Source organism: Cervus canadensis, chromosome 11 (genome assembly GCF_019320065.1).
Source record: "Cervus canadensis isolate Bull #8, Minnesota chromosome 11, ASM1932006v1, whole genome shotgun sequence".
Lineage (NCBI taxonomy): Eukaryota > Metazoa > Chordata > Mammalia > Artiodactyla > Cervidae > Cervus > Cervus canadensis.
Genome location: NC_057396.1, coordinates 60,089,529 through 60,109,447, shown reverse-complemented (window position 1 = coordinate 60,109,447; position 19,919 = coordinate 60,089,529). Strand labels below are relative to the sequence as shown.

General features: G+C 36.2%; 1 protein-coding gene across 1 annotated transcript in view; it reads right to left on the bottom strand.

The window, feature by feature from the left end:
- Positions 1-19,919, bottom strand: part of PDHX (pyruvate dehydrogenase complex component X) — a 71,895-nt gene that overhangs the window by 11,449 nt on the left and 40,527 nt on the right. Inside the window, exons 4-7 of the mRNA XM_043481358.1 lie at positions 14,420-14,619; positions 12,811-12,909; positions 4,938-5,112; positions 3,183-3,330 (exon numbers count right to left, since the gene is read on the bottom strand). Coding sequence (XP_043337293.1) covers positions 3,183-3,330; positions 4,938-5,112; positions 12,811-12,909; positions 14,420-14,619 — 622 coding nt within the window. The remainder of the gene's footprint in view (positions 1-3,182; positions 3,331-4,937; positions 5,113-12,810; positions 12,910-14,419; positions 14,620-19,919) is intronic.

Sequence of the window (19,919 nt, the reverse complement as noted above, 5' to 3'; positions counted from 1 at the left end):
TGCTTATCTCTCATGTATCTCAGCATCCTTCCAATTTTACCTACTATTCATAGGTGTCCCCAGTGAAGACTTCCCAAATCACCTACCAGCTGATGATTTCCAAATCTAGGGCCCTAGTGGGCAGTCTTCACATGATTCCCCACCCTCATCATACTCCTATATTTCACCACTTTCTTCATCTTGAAACATGTTCTCTTTCTGGTATCTGTGTTACAGACTCTCCTGGTTTTATTCCACAATCTGCTCACTCTCTTTCAGTCAGATACCATTTATATGACAATGAGTCCTTCAAATTCTATTGTAAATCCTTCCGTATCTGGAGTTTCAGTCTCAAACACACACTTTCTCACATGACATTTTCACTTATATTTCCGATAGGCATCCCAAACCTAGTATGTGGAAAGATGTTTTCCCCAAATTCCTTTCAAACATATGGAAAGGATACCACTGCTAACATTTTATTAAGAACAGAGTAGGACATAACTGGAAAATTCTTAAAGAGATGGGAATACCATACCACCTGACCTGCCTCTTGAGAAATCTGTATGCAGGTCAAGAAACAACAGTTAGAACTGGACATGGAACAACAGATTGGTTCCAAATTGGGAAAGGAGTATGTCAAGGCTGTATACTGTCACCCTGCTTATTTAACTTATTTGCAGAGTACATCATGTGAAATGCCAGACTGTTTGAAACAAAATGGAATCAAGATTGCCGGGAGATGGAGGAGGAAATGGCAACCCACTCCAGTATTCTTGCCTGGAAAAGTCCATAGACAGAGGAGCCTGGCAGGCTGCAGTCCATGGGGTTACATGACTGAGCATGTGTGCATGAGGGTGGAGGGAGATGGGTTGGTAGCAATAAGTGGTAGAACTAAAAAAAAAAAAAGAAAAAAAGATTGCCGGGAGAAGTATCAATAACCTCAGATATGCAGATGACACCACCCTTACAGCAGAAAGTGAAGAACTAAAGAGCCTCTTGATGAAAGTGAAAGAGGAGAGTGAAAAAGTTGGCTTAAAACTCAACATTCAGAAAACTAAGATCATGGCATCTGGTCCCATCACTTCATGGCCAATAGATGGGGAAAAAATGGAAACAGTGAGAGACTTCATTTTTTTGGGCTCCAAAATCACTGCAGATGGTGACTGCAGCCATGAAATTAAGACGCTTGCTCCTTGGAAGAAAAGCTATGACCAACCTAATCAGCATATTAAAAAGAGACATACTTTGCCAATAAACGTCCGTCTAGTCAAAGCTATGGTTTTTCCAGTGGTCATGTATGGATGTGAGAGTTGGACTATAAAGAAAGCTGAGCGCCGAAGAATTGATGCTTCTGAACTGTGGTGTTGGAGAAGACTCTTGAGAGTCCCTTGGACTGCAAGGAGATCAAACCAGTCCATCCTAAAGGAAATCAGTCCTGAATATTCATTCGAAGGACTGATGCTGAAACTGAAACTCCAATACTTTGGCCACCTGATGTGAAGAACTGATGCACTGGAAAAGACCCTGATGGTGGGAAAGACTGAAGGCAGGAGGAGAAGAGGAAGACAGAGGATGAGATGGTTGGATGGCATCACCGACTCAATGAACATGAGTTTGAGTAAGCTCCAGGAGCTGGTGATGGACAGGGAGGCCTGGTGTGCTGCTGTCCATGAGGTCTCAAAGAGTCGGACCCTACTGAGCAACTGAACTGAACTGAGTTGGACACAGACTGTGAGGGAATATCAAATACTCTCATTTGCATATTGTTACAAAACAAAGTGTGAAACATGCTTATAGAATGTTATAGATTGTAACTTCATATAAGAAAGAGGAGTAGAGATGCATGGATAATGTGGGCTTTTTGAAGACTCAACAGAAAATCCCTAATTGAAAGGAAAAACCACATCTGGGCAATGCAGATACTATATGAATCCATACCTCCACTGAAATAGTACTGCTTCCTATCTCATGAGAGGAAGGAACTAGGAAAATTATTTCCACAATAACCTCTACGTCATACAAAACTAAGCAAGTTTGATTTGAGACCAAGGGGAGCTTCCAGGGTTAACTTTCTGACTATTGATCACTCTGTCTAAAATAGCTTTCCATTTGGTTCCTTGGACTGTTAGAATCTGTCAGGTTTGAAAGTCCATACCTAAACTGATTTACCAGTCCTGCTTTCATTTAGGATGTAGAAAGCCATAAGAGAAAGCTGTGCCCTTCAGGGTGAGAGGCAAAGCAAGATAAACTACAAAATCGTAACTTTCTTGAGCCCAGTAGGGAACTGAGGTTATATCTAAGCTTTAGAATTATGTCTATAATTATATGTCTATAATTGTTTATATATGTTTATATATATGTTTATAATTAGAGCTCAAAGGAGAAAAAAATATGAAGCAGAAGATATAGTTACAAATAACTGTATCTAGAAGTTTTCAAAATTAATTAAAGACACAAACCACAAAACAGATAAGCTAAGAGAAACCCAGACAGGATAAATGCAGTAAGTCAAAAAAAAAAAAGGGAAATAAAAATCTTTAAGCACGTAATAGTCATACTGCTAAAACATCACATATATAGGATAACAAAGAAAAAGAATGGCAGCCAATATTCTGTAAGTCAGAAGATAATAGAATGATATCTTTAAAATTACTGAAAAAACAAAAACAAAATTAAAAAACCATACCTGTTTATTTAAAATTCTACACCCAGCAAAAATATCTTTCAAAAATGAAGGAGATACACCCATAAAATGACTACTATCAAAAACACAGAAAATAACATTAGTTTATACTAAAAAGTTTATGTCTCTCAGCAACCTTAGTTTTAGTTGATTTGGGAGAGAAACAATACAAATTTAAAACCATGAAAGTACATTTTAAATATGAACTAAAAAATTAAAACATATAAAGAAGAGTGATATCTTAAGATATCTTTAAAATATTCTTAAATCAGTTTTGGATATTTTTATGTTCTAAAATGTTAAGAATTGCTTCTTCAGATATTCCAAAAAGTATGATGTATTCAATACTATGGAATCAATTTATTTCTTATAGGAAAAGAGAATTCTTTTCTAATACTAAAATATGCCCAGATGATGAAACTGAAGTTAAGAAGATACACAATGTACATTTTATAAACAAAGGATATCATAATAGTTTAGCATGTTTATGACATTAAATAAACTCAGTTTTACTAACCTTTGACCAGATTTTGTCTAGCTTTTAGGACAGCTCCAAGGTCACAGTCAGTAGTAGCATATGCATGAGGTATAGTACTTTTAGATTCAGTTAATCTCTTGGCAATAACCCTTCTAATATTGCTAGCTGGGATTTCAGTGAATGTGCCCTGCAAAGAATGATAACATGTCCATTAAATCATAAACAGAACTGAAAAAAACAAGCAAATAAACTGTATAACAGAAATCTGATCTCAATGACCTAACTTAAGAAAATAAAGTTTAATACAGGAAAGCCTATGTGCCACAACAGAGAGACCTTGAGCTGCAATGAAGACACAGCCCAGCCAAAAGTGGCTGTCAGGAATAAAGACCACACTTTCTTAAAAAAAAATAAAGGAAACATACCAAATCATAAATAATTCCCTAATGGGTGTGCTTACCGAGATATTACCTATAAGCTTGTAAGTAGCTTTTGTTACAAACATCACTTCTTAAAACTCAAAGAAATCAATATATCAACAAAACAACTACAGGGAATTCTTACTTATTAAAATGGCATACATGAGAAAAAGATAATCCAAAATACTAGATAATCTCCCAAATTATTTCTATTTTGGTTTGTAATTAAGAATAAAACAAACAAACAAACAAACAAAAAAAAACAAAAACAAAAAAAAAGAATAAAACAAATCACATGAGATCTTATTTTCAATAAACTCATAAAGTATGAATGAGATGAGAAAGTCTTCCTATAACTTTACTGTTGCTTTTCAATTCTGTTCCTTGAACCTCTAACAAAAACATGATGGGCCTTAAATTATGGCTAATTTCTTTTTTGTCCGTCATTCTGGGGCAGGATAACAATCACTTAGGATAATTAAAAAAAGTCAAAAGTACAGCTGATTTTTTTTTACAAATGCTTTCTAAGAGAATCAAACATTTTATGCTAGCAAAACACTTGATCAAATAAAATAAATAATGTTTATATCCTGAAAGAATTTTAAAGTTTATCTGCCAAATTTGAATAACTTATTTTTTAAAGAAATAAGATCTGATTACTCATAAACTGCTGTGTATGTAGACATGAATCATTAACATACATTTCAAAAATCTGTTTCTCATGAAACTTGTACTGTTTCTAATTCTTTGACAATATTACATTTGAATATATTTCTCCATCAGAAAAGGCACTGTAGGTTTATTTTTTTCAGTGCCCATTCAACTTTAAACAAACATGATTATCCTGCATTTCTTCTGATGGGAAGCAAATGACATAAAAGGTACTAACAAAGGGAGACAGAGAGGTAAAACGGAGTAATTTGAAAACAGAAAAGGGCATGTATCCAAGAGGGCGAGAACAACTAGCTATACAATTTCTACAGGTTTTTCACTGTAAGCCTATCAACACTGTTAGTCAAAAAATAAAACATATCTACAGAAGGGAGCTGCTGTCAGCTATTGGTAACTAGTAGCACACCCAAGGAAAAAAGACATGGAAAGTATCATTATTATAGGGCAGATACATGGCACGTACACTGTGGAACTTGTGACAAATTTAAATTGAATCATAATTCTATTTGGAAGTTAGCACTGTATATACAAATTTTGTTTACAGAAATGTGCAAAACAGAGTGTTTCTGTCTTTATCACTTTGAGCTACTACTAGTAGCTCATAACAGACTAGTAAAAGAACCCATTAAATGTTAAGAGTAATGGTTCTTATTTTTTCTCTCAGTTAAATCTGAAAAATAAAAATCTATTCAGATGACATTACCTCTACATTAGGTTGTCCGGGAGTGGATACAGGAGGGATCATTGGCCGGGGATAAGATGGAGTGGCTGCAGCCTGTGGGGGCAAAGGCGCTGTGGGAGTGGTTGGCAGGGCTGGGGTGGGTCTGGGTTCAGTGATCTTGCCCGTCTGTTTCAACTGGACCAGTTTGAGAGCATCCCTGGAGATAAAAAGGGAGTTAGATAACCATGATTAGCAACCAGGACTATAAGAAGGTTCAGAAAATGGAGGCTACATGTGAAGGGAAGATAGAGGAAATGAGTATTTTTTTCGGGAGGGAGGTGTCTTTTGGCAGATGAGCAATTCATAAAGTAAGCCATACCCTCATTCTTGGTACTTGTGAAATAATTTTCACATAGCATTCAGAGAGTGTTAAGCTTATTGTACTTATGACTTTCATTAGGAAGTATTGGTGCAAATTCAACTATTTATGGCCATGAAATCATACCACTTAAAATTATGCTCAAATGCTATCAGCACAATCTAATGTAATAAATCTAACCCATAAAAGCATTTAGAATGAAAAATAACTAAACAAGTAACAGATTTGCCTTTGTATTATTCTGCAAAACAAAGGTGTCTTTGTTTATTAAAAGGATATAATTAGACTACCATGTCAAGCTCTCAATCCATTCTAAGTTATAGTGGCATAAAGTCATGTATTTCCTTATACAAAACAGCTTTTTTGAAAATTTTAATCTGACAATTCAAAAGTACTTAAAAATGTCTTACATTAAAAATGTTTTAAACCTAATTTTTTTTAAATAAAAAAGATTTTACATAATCTAAAAATGACTTGAGGGTGATACAAATCCAAAGGCAAATTATATTTCTGAAATTTCTTAAATGCAGTTAGTGATCTGGTATTATCACATGGTAGGAAGAGTGTTAACTCTGAGACAGCCCAATGTTGCTGTTCCTGGTGTATACATCCCACATCATCTCTCTTGAGTGTAGCTGGGCCTGTATACATGATGGATGTCACTCCCATGATTAGGTTGCCTTTGAGGACAAAGTGATGGATTTTGTAGACATATCCATTAAGGTCCTAAATCAGTGACACTGAGTTAATCAAAAGGCAACCTATCCAAGGTTCAGACATATCAGGTAAATTCTTTAAAAGGAAGAGAAAATTCCTAAAAGAAATCCTAATGGAGAAAAATTCTTTTATTTGCCTTGGAGAAACAAACAGGCATTTAGGAACCGTCTATGGAGATGACCATATAGAAAAGATCTGAAGGAGGCCTCCAAGAGGTGAGAGCAATCCCTGGATGAGAGCTAGCAAATAAACAAAGGTAAGAGTTCTACTACCCAAGGACCTGAATTCTGCTAACAACCATGTGAGCCTGGAAGAGGGCTCCAACCTGCAGATGAGACCCTACTCCTGGCTGACACCTTGATTTCAGTCTTGTGAGACCATGGTTCAGAACCCCAGCCATGCTGGGTCAGGATTTCTGATCCACAGCACTGTCAGACAGTAAGTAGGTGTTGTTTTAAACAGCTACTAAGTTTGTTGCAATTTGTCATGCAGCAATAGAAAAGTGACACAGATAGGAATGCTCCAGCCTGGGGGACATCACGGGAGGGATCTCCCGAAGTGTACATGCACATTTTTAAGGAAGGAGAGGCCATTCTTTTTACATCAGGTCCAGAAAGGGATACATGAACTTAACATTAAGTGCAAGTAACTTACTTGCTTCAAAGTTAAAGAGTTGACATTTAAGATAATCGGTCAGACTGATAAAGAAATTTCAAATCATCCTCAACCTTTAGGTTAGGAAAGAGGGAATAAAAGTGGCAAAATGAGCCTCCTGTGTAGGTAGTGTGGTTATGTTAATTACGTAACCCTACACCACCCATGTGAGAGGATATTACTCCCAATCTATAAATAAGTAAGTAGGTTCAAAGAGGTTATAGCACAGGGAACTCTACTGTAACGGACTATGTGGGAGAGGAGTCTAAAAAAAACTAGATATGTGTGTATGTCTAACTGACTGACCTTGGTGTACACCTGAAACTAACACAGTACTGTAAATCCACTATGCTCCAATAAAAACTAGAACAAACAGCTTCCATTCCATTTCTAAGTCAGTACTTGTCAAGCACCTACTATTATCCTAGGTGTTGAAAATACACGGACGCGTCACACCAAGGAGCGTTATTCTATAGGAGAGTCAACATTAATCAAGTAAACAAATGAATAAGATAGTAAGTGAAGAAAATAAAGCAGAGGTTTAAAGGTTGAAAGTCATGGGTGAGAGGAGGTGTTATTTTAAAACAGGGTGGTCAGGGAAGGCCTGAGGACATATTACTTCTGTGAAGGACATGAAGGAACAAGTCTCAAGAATAGCTGGGAAAAGCATGTTTCGAGGCAGAGAACAGCCAAGTGCAAAGGCAGGGAAATTAGGGCTTCTCAGAACAGACAAAGCCCAGTGTAGAAGGAGTGCAACGAACACAGTGGAGAAGCTTTACAGAAGAAGCTGAAGAGGCAGGCAGCTAGGAGCTGCCAGGGCTGGGACCAAACCTTGGTATGACCAACTCCAAAGCCTCTGTATTTTCCACTACTTTTCTAGTATCTATGCAGAGTATGCCAACTAAACTAAGGCAGAGTCAGAACAAATTTTTCTCATAAGAAAAGACTAGACTAGAATGAAATAAGCCTACCTCAGACTGGCAGCAATTCTGGGACTGAGGAGCCTGCGGGCCACAGACCATAGGGTTGTAAAGAGTCAGACATGACTAGTGACTGAGCATGCATGTGTGCTGGGACTGAATGAAGAAATGTTTTTTATCTACCTTGTCTATATATGGAGCTAAGAGTAGGCCTTTGTCACTCCTGACAAAGGCCCTCCATCCGTCACACGAAATTAACAGGAACATAACTGGAGGCAATGCTGGTGCTCCAAGGTTGAGCCACACCATGGTGGTGATGACAGAAAGACTGAGCGTCCCAGGGAATGAGCTTATGTACTCTTAAGGCTTTTGACCACAAGCTTACTCTTTGTGTTTAGAAGTTAACTTTTAATTTACCCTGATAGGTCAGTTGGTAAAGAATCCGCCTGCAATGCAGGAGACGCTGGTTCAATTCCTGGGTCAGGAAGATCCACTGGAGAAGGGATAGGCTACCCACTCCAGTATTCTTGGGCTGCCCTGGTGGCTCAGCTGGTAAAGAATCTGCTGGCAATGTGAGAGACCTGGGTTCCATCCTTGGGTTGGGAAGATCCCCTGGAGAAGGGAAAGGCTACCCACTCCAGTATTCTGTCCTGGAGAATTCCAGACTGTATGGTCCATGGGGTTGCAAAGAGTCAGACAAGACTAAAGGACTTTCACTCACTTTAACTTACTTATGGTATTTATAACCAGAAGTGCCATTTTTCCAGTTAATTGTGACAGTTTATATGTGAAATAAATTACTGCCCTATATTTGCTAGGGATATATGTCATGAACCAAAACTTTGGCCACATAGATGAAAGTGTGAGCACTGATATAAAAGAAGACCTTTTATTGATTTAAAAAAATGCCTTTAACAAAAGATATTTTGCTTTTAAGAGTTCTTACAAGTCACAGTCTAACATTACTAGTCCCTTTTCATCACCTAAGGTAATTAAATACGTCTCTCTAACAAAATCTATTATTAATCTGGGTTTTAAAGTTCAGCATCAGAATAGCATATATAAAACACACTGATTTTCTCATTCAGGGATCACTAGTGCACTCTCAGGAATCAGTTAAAAACAAACAAAGCAACAATAACAACAAAAAAACATGAATACTTGAGGAAACTAAAAAAATCTAAAATAATGCCTAAATACATCTACTTAAAAAAAAGGTTGGTCAGACTAGATAGATACACTTTTATTTCACTATCAGCATAACTATTACTATTATTTTTTCAAGAAAAGGCAGTTTAGGTTCATCTATAAGAGTCATTAATCATAAACAAGTAGCAGAAAACCAATTCTGGCCACAGGCTCACAGTAAACTTTTGTTGCTAATTTTATACTTATAAACCTGATAAAGTATGAATGGTAATCATTGGTTAATAACAGCCAATAATTAAGTTTCTGTCATGCAGAGAATTACTTTAATGATTTCTATCCATTAAATAATCAGTCTAAGCTTGAAGAATTAGGTGGACATTAAAAAAATTAAGAGAAAAACTGATACATCACCCACTTCTGCAGAAAGGCAGAGGAAGCTTAGGGCATTCACTTAGGGTAGAACCTTCTCTGCTTCTCTACCAGATCCCTTAAGTCTTCTGGGTGTGCTAAGAATTAGTTCTAAAAAGAAATATCACTGAAAACATACAACATGAGTGTCATGCCTACTATACTGTATCTGTGACGCTGACATGAATATAAGCATTAGCTGCCACTATGATTTAAGACACAGATGCCCCAAAGAAGCTAGGCTGCAGGCCAAGACTAAGTGTGTTCTGCCTCCAGCAGCGTCCTTGGCACTTGTTTTCTTAAAATTATGTTACATGTGTAGGCAAAGTCAAGTCTATATGCTTTTGCACAATATATATTCTGAGCAATATGTTTGCTTAATGCAACATTAAAACAGCAACCATGACACTTTGATTTTCTTCATAAACACAACGGATCAGAAGTAACTCCTTCTTTTCTCCTCTATTTGAATTTTTAGTTGACAAAGTAAGGAGAAAGGATGCCCCTCACTATTTCAACAATGTGTAATAAGATATTTGGGGGGCAGCTTATGCCAAAGCCTGCAATTTCTCAGTCTTACCAGAAGATAACCTTTCTGAAGATGACATGAAGACAAAATTTTTTCCAAAGCTCACCTCAGTGTTTAACTCAAAACATAGGCATCTTTAGTGGTATACAAGCATGCTTTAAGGATCCATTTTTCTCATAAAATCCTTTGTAATATGTCACAGTTTGAAGACTGAAGGTTTTGAGTTTCTTATGGTAGAGAGTTAAAGAATAAGGGCAAGGAAAGGATCAGGTAATAAGACAAAGATGGCAAAGATATAAAAAACATAACTCTGCAATAGTGCTTCCTTCAGGGTACCCAATAAGATAACACCATTCTATCCTCCTTAGGAAATGTCAGACCTACTATGATGACTTTCAACTTGGGTTTAAAAAAGATCTTTATTCATCATTTATATATTAAACACACACGGAGAGAAGGGAAAGAGGAAGAAAACTCTACTTCTTTATCCCACTGCTCTCACCCACTCATCTGCCCTCTAAAAGTTCACTAATCACCAACTTCAAGAGCCTTTTCTCCCTTCCTCCTTGACTTACATTCATCTCCTAGATGCCCTCCAACACAGAAATCTGTGCCTTTTAAAATGTTTCCCAACTGATTATCTCAGTCATAACTTTACCACTTTATTATCAAACCTACATCTCTAGTCCCGAACTGTCTCCCGAGACGCATCTTCACCTCAACGACCCTGATATCTACAATCTGGCTTGTCAGCACTGACAATAAACTTCAAACCAAACACATTATTCATCAGTTACTCCATCAAGACAAGTGGTTCCACCAATCCCTTATTTCTATTTATGGGGCCAAGACATCCCCTGGCCCAGGATCCTAAGCACACTCCTTGAGTCGTTGCTCTCCCGCTCCATTCTCTACAGGCTTCTGGATTTTCTCCTTGTAATGCTGTCTCCATCACTGACATTCTCATCTGTGTTCAGGGACTCATTCTCTCCTACCTGGACCACTTTATGAGCCTATTAACTTATCTCCTTACCTCAAGTCTTCTTCTGCTCCCGTTTATCTTTCACAAATTTGCAAAATTGATTTCTCTATGGTACACCTATTACTACTTGGCATTTCATCAAGTCTTCAATATTTGATGAATTAATATAGACTCTTTATCTTCTTCAGATATACAGGTAAGTGTATCATGTTATAAAGAAAGCTGTTTTGACCCATTTTTACAGAGACTTTTTACTAAGGTATAGGTTGGTAGAAGATTAACAAAATTAACATACAAGTAGCAGATATTAAATAAGGATTGATGTGGGGAAAGACCTAGGCTTAACTACCTATCAGGATTCTTTAATTTTTAATGGTTAAGTGAAACTTGTTAGTTGTTTAACTAACGATTTACTGTTGCCTTTCAGGCAGGGGTCAGAACAGCTGATTTCCAACTCATGTATGAGTATGGCACAAACTTCACATTATGTGCTTAAGAAACCAATCAGTAAGGCTGACGTACAGATAACAGGATATCTGAGAACGAAAGCCATACAGCTTTCATTAAAAGAAATATCCATCAATAAACTGCTTCAATGAAGAGTAAAATAATCCAATGAAAAGAAAGAAAAGTCACCTGATCAGGCAATGCCACTTAATAATTTAATAACTTTGCTCTATCTCAACTTGTAACAAGTTTTAGCCAACATTACTGATCATTTCTTATCAAATATTAGATAAACTGAGAAGAGTTTATTGCTTCAAAATGCTAACTCAATTTGAAAATTTAATATTACTCTAATAGAAATGTGGCATACACTACTATGGCAATTTCACATTAGTTCATATGCCTATTTGATTAATCCTTGTCTTCCCCACTAGACTAATTTTCAATAGAGCAGGTGCCATCTAGTTCAATATATTCTTGAAAGATACAAAACTTAAAATTAATCTAAAATATGATATAGTCCCAATAAAAATATCATAGTCTTCCTGCCCAACCCCGCCAGTGGGGCTAGATAAATTATTTAAAAACCATTTGGAAGAACATAAAGAAAAAAAACAAGAAAACTGGTTTATTGAAAAATAAGAGAAAGGATAGCACTATCAGATTTTGTTTTTTTGGGCTCCAAAATCACTGCAGATGGTGATTGCAGCCATGAAATTAAAAGACGCTTACTCCTTGGAAGGAAAGTTATGACCAACCTAGACAGCATATTCAAAAGCGGAGATATTACTTTGTCAACAAAGATCTGTCTAGTCAAGGCTATGGTTTTTCCAGTCATCATGTATGGAAGTGAGAGTTGGACATAAAGAAAGCTGAGCACCGAAGAATTGATGTTTTTGAACTGTGGTGTTGGAGAAGAGTCCTGAGAGTCCCTTGGACTGCAAGGAGATCCAACCAGTCCATCCTAAAGGAAATCAGTCCTGGGTGTTCATTGGAAGGACTGATGTTGAAGCTGAAACTCCAATACTTTGGCCACCTGATGTGAAGAACTGACTCATTGGAAAAGATCCCAATGCTGGGAAGGATTGAAGGCAGGAGGAGAAGGGGATGACAGAGGATGAGATGGTTGGATGGCATCACCGACTCAATGGACATGAGTTTGAGCAAGCTCCGGGAGTTGGTGATGGACAGGGAAGCCTGGTGTGCTGCAGTCCTTGGGGTCACAAAGAGTCAGACACAACTGAGCAACTGAACTGAACTGATCAGATTTTAAAGCTTACTGTAAAATATTTCTAATTAAGAGTGTGGTTCAAAAAAACAAAAATGAGGTACTAATTCATGGATAGACTGATCAATGGAATAGAAAAGAAAATCTAAAATGAGATGGAAATTGCTTTGATCATACACATGTGATTGCATCATTAGCTCACATGAACTTAAAACAATACAAAGATTCACCACTCTGCTCACTAATTTTCTCAATTTATCCTCATTTCTAAGGTTCTGGCTTAGCTATCAAATTAGAACTGTTCTTCAGTAATGCTGCAATTATTCAAAAAAACAACCCTTGCATAAAATACAATTTTATGCTGACAAAAGCAATTAAAAGTACAAAAGAGCAGTGAATTTCCTTTTAAATCTTACACTGAATAAGTCCTTCTTTAAACACTTTCAAAAATAGATGATCATATAAATACTGGAACTGGGTATTACAAAAAGCACACACATACTCTTTAGTGAATATCCCTCGAGGGCCAGTGGCTGTGCCCTGGTTAGCATCCAGTGCGTGCTTTTCCAGAATATTGCGGGCAGCTGGACTTAAACGGAACCTAAGAAGAAAATATAAAATCAAAGGAACCAATTAACACTTACATTTGATTCTAAATGTCAACAGCTTTGCTGATAATTAGAAAAATAAAAATGTATAATGAAGCTAAAACAACTCCTACAGACAGTGACAGTCAAATAAGTTAATCTGTACTAACCTGGTTTATTTTACTAATAAGACATTTTCACACAAATTTAATTACTATTCTAAAATATGATAAGAAACTATATTGTTCCTTCATGTACTTTTTATTATAGTAAGATATGTGTAAAATTTATCATTTGAAGCATTTTTAGGTGTTTTTATTGAGTGGATTAAGTAGAGTAACAACAGTCTGCAGCCATCACCACCATCCATCTCCAGAACTTTATCATCCTCCCAAAATGAAACTGCACACCAATTAGTAACTCCCCATTCCTTCCTTCCACCAGCCCCTGGCAACCATCACGGCACTCTCTGTCTTTACTAATTTGACTACTCTAGGTAACTTGTAAGTGAAATCATTCATTATTTGTCTTTTTGTGATTGGTTTATTTTACCTACACATCTTCAAGATTCATCCATATTATGTGTCAGCATTTCTTCCCTTGTTAATACTAATATTCCATTGTGTGTATATATATGTGTACAATACACATATATATTGTATATCGAGCTCTAATACCTGCCAGAAACTCAAATGCAGGGTAGTTAGAAATGTGTGTTAGAATTCTAATTCCATTTTATATCAGTTATACATTTGAAATTGGAATTCACATTACAGTAATTAGGATTCCATAAATAGGAACACAATATGAAGTTTGGTACACTGAATTCCATTCTGGAATCTTAAAACCTAACTCAGGAATTCAATGCAGACACTAAATATTTGCTTTGCTCTCCACAGGATGTATAGGGTCTTCACAGTACTTGGAATATTTAGGTATTCAATACTATTTGTCTGTGGAATAAACAATGATGGTAAAATAATCATTCCTAGATCTCAGTCTCCTAAGAGAAGAAAGGGAAGATCAGCAACTTCTTACTTAATCTACGAAGATGTTTTAAATAGGATAATGATTAAAATATTCCAAAAGTTATATAATCTTTAAAAAAAAAATTATTCAAATAAGTGTCCCTTGTGGCTCAGATGGTAAAGAATCTGCCTGCAATATAGGAGACCTGGGTTCAATCCCTGAGTTAGGAAGATTCCCTGGAAAAGGAAATGGCTACCCACTCTAGTATTCTTTCCTGGAGAATCCCATGGACAGAGTAGCCTGGTGGGCTACAGTCCATGATGTCATAGAGTCGGACACGACTGAGCAACGAATACTTACCATGTTCACATTTAGATCAGAAAACAGATTTAAGAAAGTACCATTTTGGAGAAAGGAATGGCAACCCAGTCCAGTATTTTTTCCTGGAGAGTTCCATGGACAGAGGAGCATGGCAGGCTATAGTTCATGGAGTCTCTAAGAGTTGGACACGACTGAGTGAATTTCATTATCATTTATTCAAATAAACATACTCACTGCAGTTTTCCTGGTGCGTGTTCCTTCTTGACAGGGGTAGAAATCTGTGGTTCCGGTGAGGGGGGAGGCACTGATGGTTTTGCAGCTGGTGGTGGAGGACCTACATCTTTAGGAATTTCAACATGTTTCCAATCTTCTCCTTCTTCAACTAGCAAACCAATCAGTGAACCCAACCGTATATTTTTAGATCCTTCTGCCACCTGTATTTAAAAAAGAAAATAATTGCAGAGAAAGATTCATGATTTCGTGAAGTAGTTTATTCTTTGGATAATTCTGTACCTGTTAGAAATCTCTCTTAAAATGAGCTAAAACTGATATCTGAGCTAGCCTACCTCCTCCCTTCCACTTACCATGTTCCTTGCCTATGTTCCCTCACTTACCCCTTCCTTCACCACTCTCCTCCTTCGTTACTAATGCTAACTCCTGAAATTTAAAAAAAAAAACAGAGAAACTCTCCTCTTTCTGACAGGCTTCAAATACATAAGAGCTACCATTACTATCTTCCTTTTGATGTCATTCAGTACAAATCTAAAATAAGAGTTGTAGTTACATATCTTAACTATTTGTCTTTCCCAATAGTTTCCACAATGGCTTAGGAATTCCAACACCTCATAAGGGATTAACTCCTTCAAATAAGTTATATGCACTAAAATTAAAGTGAAATCTTTTCAGTAAACTTAGTCTTTGAAAAAAAGTGTCCCATTGTATGGATGGAATTGGTTATTTACTTTGGTTAACAGTAAGTGTGTGTGTGTGTGTGTGTGTGTGTGTGTGTGTGTGTGTGTGTGTGTGTGTGTGTGTGTGTGTGTGTGTGTGTGTGTGTGTGTGTGTGTGTGTGTGTGTGTGTGTGTGTGTGTGCGCTTAGTCTCTCAGCTGAGCCCAACTCTCTGCGACCCCATGGACTGTAGCCCATCACGCTTCTCTGCCCATGGAATTCTCCACGCCAGACTACTGGAGTGGGTTGCCATTCCCTTCTCCAGTGGATCTTCCTAACCCAGGGATTAAACCCAGGTCTCCTGCATTACAGGCAGATTCTTTATCATCTGAGCCACCAGGGAAGTCCATAATAAGTGTCCTTTCCACATTTCTCTTTCCCTTGTATGTATAATTACAAAAGCTAAGACATAAAGTAAAACCTCATGGATTTTCTGTAAGTGTATGAGAAACATGGTAATGTCTTAGCTAACCATTCTTTCATAGATAATGTCAATTAAATGCATAAAGAAAGACAAGATGATTTTTTAATGCAAATATATTTTAAGCATTGTGGCAGGATTAATTTATAAAGAAAAGGTTGCTTCTTATTTAATTATTAAAAGAAGTCCCTAAGAATCTTCAGATGATATTATACTTTCAGTACTGGAAGAAAATGTCATTCCTTTAAAATGTTCTATTATTCTCTTTCAATTACTTTAAATAAGGTTCATTAGAGACATACTTTAATGAATAATATACTGTAGGATGTTCACTAATATAGTAATTATAAATAAAAGTGTAACAGAATGGGGTTGACATTTCTAAGTAACACTAATTTTCATGCTTATTAGTATGTGCACTATTAAAATAATAAGTTTTGAGAGTTAGGAAGCTTCCTAAACTTACTAATTACTGATGGAGCAAAATACATATAAAAAACTGGTATATAAAACTAAATAAAGATGTTTAATGAATAGCAGCTGAGGAAAAATGATAAACAATCTAAGAACAATTTGTTTGTCACATACTAAAAAGTTTTACTTCTTTGGACTGCTCATTTTTTTAAACTATGTCAAAAAGATGAGTTAAGATTATTAATAGGTTAACATTTTTTCTTATTTTAAAAATGTCTATTTGTTTGCTTATGAACTGCTAACTCAAAATCACAAAGTAAAATGACCAATTTTCTTAAAAAATTGATAGAAGAAAGTATTAAGTGATATGAAGTCCATCTGATGTTCATTCCTATCAAAACTGAACAAGAAACAGGATCAATATCCAAGTTCAAAGAACACCACTCAAATAAAAAGCATGTTTAAAAAAAGGGGAAGGTTTATCCTAGAGATATCAACAGGTTTCTGAAATCAGATATTATACTGAATCTGAAACTGACACCTCATCTTCTGCTTCGTTTATTGCAATAAATCATAAAAATGATTCTGTACATACCCTACCAATTTATATCTTCAGAAGCAGGCAATAATGAGCATTTAGTATCATTTTTCTTTTCACCGTATCTAAGTATTAAGTAAATTTTATTTTTAACTACTCATATTTTTCCATTAAAAAATGACATGATGGAACATGAAACACTAAATGCAATGAACAATGGTATACTACCACACAACTTGAATATATTAATAGAAGGTCAAATAAAACAATGTCTATTATAGTTCCACTTAAAGCCACACTAAAGTTACTACACAAACTTAAAGATCACTTCTCTTTTTCTGTTCCCTTAGTGCAGTAAGAGATCTTTTAGAGGTGTGCTAGTTTCCTGTAGATATTTGCTGACGTTGTAGTCAGCAAATATTTAAAATTGATGAAGACTCAGTAACAAAAGAATAAATTATGCTCTTTTCAAAGCTGTGTTGAGAAACCAAATGAGTCTTTGTTACTGCTCCCTGAGTTAGGACTGTGGATGTGCTCTGCTCTATGACAGAATCTGGAGTTTAATGACACCTCAGAGGCCCAGGTCTTTTCCCAGGCATTTGACTTACTTGATCAAAACTCTCTCCTACTCTTGTGTCACTGATTTCTTAATACTAAAAGAAAGAGTTTTACACTTAGTTCTGCTAAAACAGCTCAATAATGCTCAAATATTGGATCTAGAGTCTGTCATTTAAATTAATAGGCTCCCCTCATAATTTTTTACAGGTTCCTTGGGTTTCAATGCTGGCTCTGCTACTGACTAGTTATGTGACCTTGGTGAGGTTTATCTCACCCTGCCTGCTTCTTCATCTGTAAAATGGAAATAATAATAGTAACTACTTCACAAAGTTATTATATGAAGTAAATGAGTTATATATAAGACACTTAGAATAGTACTAGACATCTAGGAAATGCTACATAGATGGGAAAGATGCTATTATTATGATTACAGTGATGTCTTTCTCCAAGTTTTTTTTTTTTGTATAACATATATATATATGTATTTAAATTCATACCTTATGTACATATAGATGGACATACTTATTTATTTCTCTCCATTTTTTTTTCAACTTATTGCCCTCAAGGTCTATCTGTGTTGTTACAAATGGCAAGATTTCATTCTTTTTTAATGGCCAAATAGTATTCCATTGTGTATTTATACTCCAGTTGCTTTATCCATTCACTCATTGATGGACACTTAGGTAGTTTCTGTATCTTGGCTGTTGTAAATAATCCTGGAGGAAACATGGGAGTGCAGATATCTTTTTGAGTTAGTGTTTTCTTTTTCTTTGGGTAAATATCAGAAGTGGAATTGCTGGATCACATGATAGTTCTATTTTAAAATTTTAGGAACCTCCATACTGCTTCCCACAGTGGCTGCACCACCAACAGTTTACATTCCCACCAACAGTATACAGGAGTCTCCTTTTCTCCACATCCTCACCAATACTCGTTTCTTATCTTTTTGATAACAGCTATTCTAACAGTTGTGAGGTAATACCTCATTGTGGTTAGGTTTGCATTTCTCTGATGATTAATGATGTTGAGCATCTTTTCATGTAACTGTTGGCTGTCTGCATGTCTTCTTTGAAAAAATGTCTATTCAGATCTTCTGCCCATTTTTAAATTGGATTGCTTGCTTTTTTTTTTTCTATTGAGTTGTATGACTTCTTTATGTATTTTGGATATCAGCCCCTTATCAGATACATGCCTTACATATATTCTCTCTCATTTTGTGGGCTGCCTTTGCATTTTGCTGCTGGTTTTCTTTGCTGTAGAGAGCTTTCTGTTTGATGTAGCCCCACTTGTTCATTTTTGCTTTTGTCGCTTTCACTTTTTTGTGTCAAAAAATCATAGCTGAGACCTATGTTAAGGACCTTACCAAGTTAGGGTTAGGGTTATTTTAAAACAAAAAATATACTCAACATGGATCAAGCAGGAACTACAGGGAAGTGCCCCTCATTGCTAAAGGTTGGAAATTCATACAAAAAGGCCCAGCCATGAGGCTGGCCACACTAGAGTGTAAACAGCAGCATGTGAGACACAGAGGTGGTGATATGTATTTCTCGATAAACATACATACACAGAGTCTGAATTCCATCCCTAGGCCCAGACCCCTAGTATGAGTTCTCTTTACCAGAGACATCCCCACAAGCTGAAATGTATTATCTGCAAAAGTGTTAAAAAGACAGCCCCTCTGGTAAGCTCACCAGTATACCCAAGGATATGAGATACTGAAGACACAAAATACCTAGAGCAGTACTTGCCAGGAGAGAAATTATCTGAGGGGATTCATGCCATTAAAGGTGCTCATAAGTACTGCCTATTTTGATTCTGACATTAAAAAATAATCAGTAAGTTAAGAAATTATTTAAATAGTTTTCTTCTTTAAAACAGAACAGCTTGAGAGTTGCTAAGTGAGGACTGAAGGAGCACACACAATGGTTAGTAGAAATGAGTTGAGTCACATGACTGACTTAAAAGCTAGTTTAAAACCAGTCCAGATTTTCCCATCATAGTTCGAACCATTATACAGTTTGAAATTTTTGTTCTTTAATATATATATTTAACTTATATGCATAATGAAGAGTGGTTTAAAAGGAAGATACGTAAGAAACAATGAAGCAGAAAACAAATCAACGACAATCTAAGATGCAGAGTGGAGAAGAAACACTTAAGTCCTTGAATACCAGTTTGCCTGGCACTCAAGCTGGGCACTGTTCTTACACAGTATTAACTCATTTAATGCTCTTAAAAACCTTTTGAAGTGCTATTATTATTCCCACATATAGATAAGGAACTGAGGCTGGGAAGGAAAGGCTAAATAACTTGCTCAAGATCCCAGGGCTAGTAAGTCAGGAGTCAGATGCAGTGTGACAATAGAGACAACATTCAATATGATCAATGCCGTGTCTGTAAATTATATTCACATGATCAAAACGATCACATAGCACCTCAAGACAGTGCTATTTTTACAAGGAAGCTTAAAAAAGAAGAGTAGATGATAAATGATTTAGTTTTTAGTTCATGGGAAACACAGACTCATTTACCACTTTAATGTCATTTATCCATTTCAATATTAAAAAATTTAGAACTGAGACTATTTCCCATTTAGTAGAATTTGCTCTGAGCTTTGAGAGGGTATTTTCTCAGTTAAAAATACAGTCTATGAAGAAGAATCAACTGAAAGGTTTCACAACTTCAAATTTCAACTGATAATTTTCAAACTACAAAAAGTAATTTTGAAGAAGATTGCAAGCAACTTAATAAAAAATAAGGGAGGGTAGGAGGGAATCTAACAGTAAAATAAAACCATGGTGAAAAAATCCATGGTTTTTCTTTAGAAAACACCAGTGACACAGTACTGGAGGGA